Here is an 8,722-nt window from a genome sequence, read left to right on the forward strand (position 1 = left end):
GCATAAATGGGCAGTTACTTAAACTACAATTCACACACTCTCACCAGTGTCCCTGACTTACCCTGACTCAACTATTTATTAGTATTCTGGCATCCACAAACCTTTTTTCTTGTAAACAGCAATGAAATTTACATTCTTTTAAAGTTATGATGCGTTCAAATGAAATCTCTGCATTTGGCAGTAAGTTTTAAACTGCTTTAACGAAAACACTAGGTGAAGTGTTTAACACTAGCTAAACAACAGGAGTAAAAGCACACAAACAGCCCAAAAGAAATTCTCCAACTTGTTCAACTACTGATTCTGCATACAACTTACAGTGGCCAGGAGATCACAAGCTGTCTGTATGTACATCTTTGTCAGGATGGAAACTTCCTTTTGGACTTGCCTTATCTGTTGTCTTTTTTGTCTTATTACATTCAGGGTGAACTGAAAGGCTACAGGGCTAATAAAGACAAAGGGTCATTAAATCTTCATGATCTTCTTTTACATAGAAGAGCTCCTGGGCTGGCCATGAGCCAGAGAAACTGGTCTGTCCAGCTAGACTAGTATCTAGTAACAGTCACCGATGGTGAACATTGATGACAACATGACTAGGAAGTCAGCAGCTCAAGGGAACTGATAGTTATAAAAGCTGTTTTAAAGAAAAAGAGCCTCACTCATACCTACTCCCTATTTCGGAAGACGGTGGCACAGGGCATACATTCCCAAAATTGTTACAAAGGTTTTCAAACTGGGGCACGCACGCACACACACCGCTAGGAACATGCAGATCATTTTAATCAGCACGGATGTGCCACACGGTATGAGCAGCAGCAGCTCACATTACTGCTTGCCTTTGGCATCCTGCCCGAGATGCAGGCTGAGCACCCCAGCGCCGCTGCACAGCTCCTCCTGGGTCTGCTCGGGTCCCAGTACATGCAAGGAGCTAGCCGGTGCAAAGACCCAAGGGCTGGCGTGGGCAAACGGAGCACAGCTTGTTGAGGTAGTGCATCCCCTGAATGGATGAAGGTGTAAGGTTCATGGGATGCTCAGGTATAAAAGCATGGTCACAAAATTGCCTGGACAGCAGGGGACATGGGCGCGTGAGTGAGGAGGCTTGCCTTGCGGGGCCACAGATTAGGGAGGATGGCAGTAAGGTCCAAAGGGTGGGTGAGTTTGCTTAAACTTTAAGGTTTTAACAAATACTATGGTGAAGAAGTGGAGCTAGAGGTGTATGACTTTCTTCGCATAATTATAGCAGCTGCTGCCCTTAAACTAGTTTTGGGAACTCTCCTTTCAAGGGCATAGATCCAAACCAAAGGGCACTACAGGAGAAGTATATAAGCATTTTGTTCCTTTTTCCAGATCTATCAGTATCTAAGCTGTGCTTAAAGTGAAGAGCAAGCCCTGAACCTCAAGACCCCCCAAAAATTAGTGCCAGATACCTTTGGACTGCATTTCTGGGTCACAAAACTTGGCCAATCTCACACATGACCATTTCCGAAGAGATCAGCATGTTCAAAGGCTCCTGGGCGTGGGGGAAAGGTGCAGCACTGCCTGTAGTTTCACTTCTGTAAAGCCAATACCTATTTGCTGAGGAAGCATGCTAGATGGGCCGGATGAAGAGGGACAGGGCTGAAGAGTCCTGAGAGCAAGGGAAAATTTAGAGGTGCCAGATCCAGTGCATGGGAACCCAGCAACTAGTACGGGGCCTTCCTATGGGGCCAAGACCGCTGTAGAGAATTGCAGCCACCAGCAAAAACTAGACAACAGCAAAACAAAGGATCCATATGCCAGGAGATGGTTTAAAAAGTGAAACTGCCAGAAGCCCATACTCAGTTTTAAGGAACTATTTACACCATAAACATTTGGTTCTCTAACAACAGGGAGGAAGGAGAAATACTGGTCCAAAAGAGCTACTGAAAGCATGACACTCAAGACAGTGCTAGAACAATCTGCTGTTTTAACTAACCCCACATGACAGAAGAATCAGAATTTTCTTTCTTTCACACTGTTAAACACAAAAAGGTCCAAGTTCCTGACCTGCAGAACGGAATTGATCAAAATCCTACTGCCCCAAAACTGTATTTAAATTTGTTTATTATTGTCCAGGTTGGATACTAGGTTAAGCAGGACTAGCTAACAAGTCTTCACCATCGCCTATGGTGTGTGGTAAGCAGCATCAGTAGCACAAATCAGCACATTTTTAAGCTATTTAAGTAGTTGCTTATTTCTGAGCCTTGATCTGTCTTTAGAGATTGCTTATGTATCTAAGGACATGGCCCCAGCAGTGCTAGCCCAGGGTATCAAGTTAAAAAGCGTCAGGCACTCTAACAACTGTGGTCTGAACATTCTGGTTTGGTAGCTGTGAAATATCCTCTCCATCTACAGTGATGGATAAGCTGCTGAGCATCAACCACATAGCAAGAGCACGCACACAAATACTTCCTATGTAGTAGTCAGAGTTACTCAAGTTCACGGAGAAACTGAAATGACTTTCATAATCTGAAAGCATCGAAGAATCAAAATTGATTTAATTAAACCAGTGGCAATCAGTTGGCTGCCTGTGTGGCCAAACATGGAAGCACCAATCCAAGCTAAGCTGGCAGACTACATTTAAAATTAATTGACTTTTTGATTTTTATAAAAATTGAAAAAGACTCAATTTTACATCCAATGATACAGCTGTGAATGGCAGCGATAAGAGTTCCTACTTCCAATTACATATTTTTACACCATTTTAATCAATTTTAAGTCACAGTTTTGTACAGCAAATGAGCATATAGTGTAGACCTAAAAATCAAATCAGCATGGTTTTGTCGGGTGAAAATCATAACCCTGTAACATGATATCCAAGAATCAAAACTTGGATAAACTAAACAAAATGACAGAAATGTCCCTATATATCATTTGGGCTTATATTTTAGGCCACTTGTTTGGAATTTATAAGCAGATTTGAGACTTGTGTATCAACATGACCTCACCTATGTAAATATTTATTCAAACATTTAGGCACTTTGCAGAGGATTCTAGATTAGAAACTGAAGGAAATTACTATAAAAGGAAAACCATCCCAGCAGTTTCTTTTTAAAAACTGCAAAGCCTCAAAAGACTTCACCTTACAACTAGGCTATAAGACCCATAAAAACTCAAAGCTGTTGTTTGATTTATTCTTATATTTTATAAAATCTCAAGCCATTAATCCTTAAAGGCCTTTCTTCAAAAGTACGACAGATGAATTTTCATCACTAAGTTTGCTTAAGCAGTTTGGTAGCAGAGGAACAGGTTTTGAATTAGAATTAGCAGATCTGAATAAATTTAGAAAAAAACCAAAATTGCTAGCTTTCTCTTCTTTCAACACAGCATAAACACCTTCTGCTATTTGGATCAGAAACAAAGAAAAAAAGAAAAAAAGCCAAAGATCACCAAAATAAAAATATTATCTCATTAGTTCGTATTTGGTAGAAGGCAACCATTATCTTCCAACTGTCTGCTACCATCTCCAATTAAGTGGAATAAATTTCCCTCTTCAATGCCTGAAAAGATGCTCATCATCATAGCACAACCTACACCCAGGTGAGTTCAGGTCATCAGTTTGCGAAGGGGTTAAAAGTCACATTAAGTGGTATGAACACGAGTGTACAGACACTATGTCCTCTTCTGACAATACGATTTACAGCTGCTCTGCCCGTATCCTCACGTTTGGTAAATTTACGGTAGTGTACCCCTTCGCCTGCACTGAGGACTAAGTCATCTCATATTCATTAAAGATGAACATGCACACGAGCTGTTACCACAGTATGCAGCATTTCAGAAGTTCCCTTCCCAACCTAACCTCGCGGCAACTTGTTTATTGTGGCGGGCCTGAAGATGACAGCAAGTTCACCCCAATCAGTCAGGGAGGAATTAATCATGCTTTCAAGTACCTGTATTTTAAATGCACAGCAGGCTCATTTAAACACAGCTGGCACAATGCCCTCTTCTCCAGGCCTTACCTCAGCATTCACGTTTCCATAGTCTCAGACAACACTAGTAAGGACTCTCACCATTATCTTCTGACCTTTTCCCTTTTTTTTTTTTTTTGACTTTTTAAGTTAATCAGTAACCAGAGACTTCTGCCAACAGTTCGTGCTACTGATTTCAAGGTCCTGTGACACACAAAGCCTTATGTGATTCCATATGTGGTTACAAACATTAGCCATTTACAGAGCAAATTCCCTCTCTCCTTTCACATTTAAGGTCCCCAATCTTTCCCTGGACTATGAATAAACATAAAATGGTGTATTCCACATACTACAACACTATATCAGCAACTCTAAAAACCAATTATATCATGCAAAATGCTCTTATCCACACCTACAGGTCATAAGGAACAAGCTTTGCCATGTTCCTATTTAAGGCGGCTAAGAGAAATAAAAAGAGCAAGACATTTTTTATGAAACATTTACTGAGCTTTAATTTCCCACCATAGTTATCCACATCAGTGTATGACTGCAAACAAGCACAGGCACCATATAAGGTACTATCTATTACTAGAATTATTTTTAAAGTCTTCGCCTCACAGTGTTAGGAAAAAACAATGATATGCAACATAGCCATAACCATAAAACTGCAGATGGTAGCTGAGCTACTTTGTTCTTGTCTAATACTGAGATCTCATTAAACTGAGTGCTTAAACCTTAAATATTTGAGAAAGGAACCTTTCAGTAAATGCTAGTTAAAATAGTTAAATCATCCTGATTAAGCATCCTCCCTTTCCTTTGCTCAGCTTTCAAGCTTACTGTTTGTTATTTTATCATTTATGTAGTTTGCCACTTCTCAATCTTCCACTCTAGACAGCCCCAGAACTTCTAAATAAAGGACAAAGGGAAGGGGGGAGGGGGGGTGAAACCACTCAAGCCATGTTTAAGCCTTATGAAGAAGCTGATGAGGGGAAACAGACAAATACTTTCTTCTCTTCATTTTTGATTCTGAGCTATATCACCTTGAAGACTCCTTTGCCCAAAGTCATTCAGTGAGACAACAGGCAGAAACTTCATTCTTTCTAAGCCTACTTCTCTGCTCTCTACCTGTTCTGCATTATTATTATTACTCAATCTTGAAGAAACAAACTAACTTTCTATAAAAGGAAGACTGCATGACACACCATGTATCCAGTTTTATCCCTGAAATATTATTGCCTTTAACAACTAACTGCAGCAGCAGCACACCAAATTCTTAGCTGTAACACAGAGCATTTATAATTATTTTTGCTTATTGTTTTCTCATCAAGCCAGCCACAAAATTTAAGTAAATGGCTGCCAACCTATTCAGGCTAAAACTGTAAGATGGGAGAGGAAATGACACAACAGAAACATAGAATTTATGCAAAACATTGGCAATATTTAAGCAAAACTCAGAAATCTTCATAAATTAGCACTACACAGTAATTCATATTACTTGAATCATGCTTCTCTATCCTTCCACTTCAACATGATATGGCAGGAAGTAATTAATGGAGACACACTCCCATATATATAGCTGGAAAGAATTAATCTATCATCTCATTTGTGGTATTGTCTGTTTGGAAAAACAATTTTTCCCCATATAGAACAGTTCGTTTCACATGTAACTAGAGATTAGCAGTTCTTTGTTCTTTAATTACACATAAAGAAATTTAATGGGAGGCCATACAGAAAATTTAATCTTCACAAAGGCTTTGCTACATATATAGGTAAAGTGTTCCACAGAGTCACTTATCTTTTTAAAAAAATAAAAATAAAATAAGACATCCGGAAAACCAATTCAAATACAGACCTGACATTTAGTATTATGTACTATGGATTAAATAAGAGCATTAATTTTTGCTATTTCTTTTCCCTCCCCTCTTTTCTACTCAAAACTACAAAACCTGCTTAGATTAAAACCTATTTTTCATCATTTATTTTTTGCTGTATGCACAGCACATAGTTCATGCTCTTCTGATCAGTTTTACATAAAACCTGAAGCTAGAAACTAGTTATGTCCTCAATGATCAGGCACTTATTTTTGAAGGAGTAAAGGCCACTAAAAACACCTGGGGATTTCATTAGAAACATAAATAAGAGAGAGTAGATACATACATTTTTTAAATATTAACTTTAGTAAGGTTTGGAGAAAGATCTGCTAAACCTTTCAAAATGACAGGCCTCACATAAAAGCCTCATACTTTGCCACTGAATCAATCAGAGCAAGTTCTGAGGAATCAGAATACAAAAGACAAATGCGCTTCCCACAGATCCAGTATTATCATTAATATATCTTACGGATGTAATTCCAAGATCCACAACAAAACAAACAAATGAACAAAAAATGTATCTAGGGCACATTCTTATCTTTTAGCTATTCTCTGTGTTAGTTTTGGATTGTTTAATATACTGAGTTTGCAATCAAGTGTAGGGCAAGATACATATATGATACAAAATTAAAGAAAGAAATAAGATCCCCCTTTCACAATGCTAAAGTCTAAGTGTATGTCATACTTCTATCTGTAACAATCTCAGAATGCTGTTTAAAAATGAGACACATATTCCTGCGAACTTGTTTTGGCTGGTCAGTTCAGACAAGGAAAACTGTCAGTTTAGACAAAAAGGAAGAAGGCAGAAGACAGAGCACAAGCACCTTCCATCCAAAGCCTCAGAAAACTAAAGAGCCAGATGTACCAAATACACTGATCAGAGCTAATACTCCGTCAGGAGAAGATGTGTACCAGTTTGTGATGCATACACATTTCTACCTGTATTCCTCGAAGGGCAAGGAATAGTGAACTGGCACAAGTATGTCAGTAAGAGTTGGCACAGCTGTGCCTCAACTGAAATCAGACATAAAAAGGAAAACAGGGTTCAACCACGACCAGGATTTTTTATGAAGCCAACAACTTTCAACATCCAAAGCATCTGCGTTATTTTAAAGGGGGCAAAACGCTAGACACCGTGAGACAGCAGTAGGACAGACGACCCCTTTACAACTGTGCAGGCAGCAGAAGAGCAGCTTTTTGATTATGTGCCTAAGGCCTGGATTTTTCAGGCAGCATTTAGAGGTTTAGAGGGGCAGCAGCTGCCATCCCTGTGCTTCATTAGTGTCTGGTCACTGCCAATGCTTTTCTAGGAAGGACTCTGACTCATTGATCTGTGAAAGCAGCTGGAAGAACACCCAAGCTCTCTTGCTGCCTTACCCCTCCTCAGCAGCAGCACTAGTGAAAAACTTCAACATTTTCTCTCCCGCTTCCATCATCCCAGCCAAACCCGTAAGGTTCTCTCATACCCAGTGTAACAGTTGCTAGAGCTCATTTGTCACACAAGGACAAATTCTTTGTCCTTTTCCACAGTTAAGAAACATGTGCTTTGTGCTATGCAAAAAGCTACGTGGCAGCACCACAACCCTAAATGAAGAGGAAGCTATAGTTTCAACATTTGTCATCTGTAATAAATGAAATATCCCTTCAAGCTGTAAAACTAATTAGATAGCACAACCTAAAGGAAATCACCCTGCTTAAAAAAGTTAAGAGGTTAAACACCAGAAAGTTTCAAAATGACAGTTTTCCTGGCTTTCCACTAGAGAGGGGGCAAGTTATGACAGCAGAGTTGTAACCACTTAAAAACTACCTGCAATTCACAAACACGATACTCATTCTCAGTGACTCGCTGGTCCTCACTTGAGAGTGAATTACTGCGAAGACATGTTTTACGCACACCAGCTTTGAGGCTGCACACACGCCTGCCTTTAAGAGGACTCCTCTCTAAGCACTGCTGATGAGCCCAGCTCCTGACAGGAGGGGGAGACCAGCCCTGTGCCAAAATCAGATCACACCACACTTCGCTGTAACAAAAGATGACTCCAGGGAGTTTGTGCTCATCATCATTATTCCACGCACGTAATAGCCACCTCCAACGGCTTTTACTTCAGTTAAACCTTTACTACTGTAAAGGACGGAGGGGGTATAAACACACTTCTACCGCGCCGATCGTGGAAGGGGTAATGAGAGATAAAGGGAATGGCGTATCTCTCAATTCCTATTTAGAGACAGACTCCCTCTCCCCCCTCCAAGAAGCAAGGAACCCCCCCCCCTCGCCAAACAATGTCTCAAAATAACCGCACAAACCTGGTGGGTGAGAACACGTCCATTCCTTGCCCTGTAACAATCGTTCCCCGCCCCCCCTCCCCCCTTTTTTTGTTGTGTTTTGTTTGTTTTTTTTCCAGCTGAGCACTTGCCTCTCCTCCGTGCCCATCAAATATCCCGAAGATGGAGGGGTGAGTCTTGTTCACCAGGTCAGTGATTACTTCGAACCTGTCCTCCATGTGATCCCTCCGGCCTTGGATGGAGTAGACAGCCACGTTGTGGCTCTTGAACTCCCAGGTCTTGGAGAACTCTGCGTCCAGCACGTCTAGCCCCCCGAGCCTGTCATTCTGCATGATCTCGGCCACCTTGCCCTTCACCATCTTCACCGCATCCCTGCTGGACTTAACAATGGTTTTCACCTCATCCGTGTGGAAGAAATAACTCCACAGGGCCAGGCTGATGCACAGCAAGAACAGGGTCTCCGGTCTAAGCAAGAAGTAACGCATGATCCGACCCAGCAGAGACAGCAAAGTCATTGTATCCTCTATCATTTATTATCGAGACCGTGTATCCCCACACCATGCAACGCGCACCCCGGCGGCTGGGATGGCTCTGAGCCGAGGCAGCGAGTCAGTGCATGCTCCTCCGATGGGGCGCAGCCGGCGG

The 8,722-nt window shown here is 41.1% G+C and overlaps 1 protein-coding gene across 1 annotated transcript in view; it reads right to left on the bottom strand.

Moving 5' to 3' along the window:
* PPM1L (protein phosphatase, Mg2+/Mn2+ dependent, 1L) overlaps positions 1-8,607 on the bottom strand; it is a 98,331-nt gene extending 89,724 nt beyond the window's left edge. The window contains exon 1 of the mRNA XM_010584978.1: positions 8,209-8,607. Within this exon, the coding sequence (XP_010583280.1) occupies positions 8,209-8,607 (399 nt within the window). The remainder of the gene's footprint in view (positions 1-8,208) is intronic.
* Between the last annotated feature and the right edge of the window lie 115 nt (positions 8,608-8,722).

Source organism: Haliaeetus leucocephalus, unplaced genomic scaffold (assembly GCF_000737465.1).
Source record: "Haliaeetus leucocephalus isolate CR32 unplaced genomic scaffold, Haliaeetus_leucocephalus-4.0 Scaffold1014, whole genome shotgun sequence".
NCBI classification, from domain to species: domain Eukaryota; kingdom Metazoa; phylum Chordata; class Aves; order Accipitriformes; family Accipitridae; genus Haliaeetus; species Haliaeetus leucocephalus.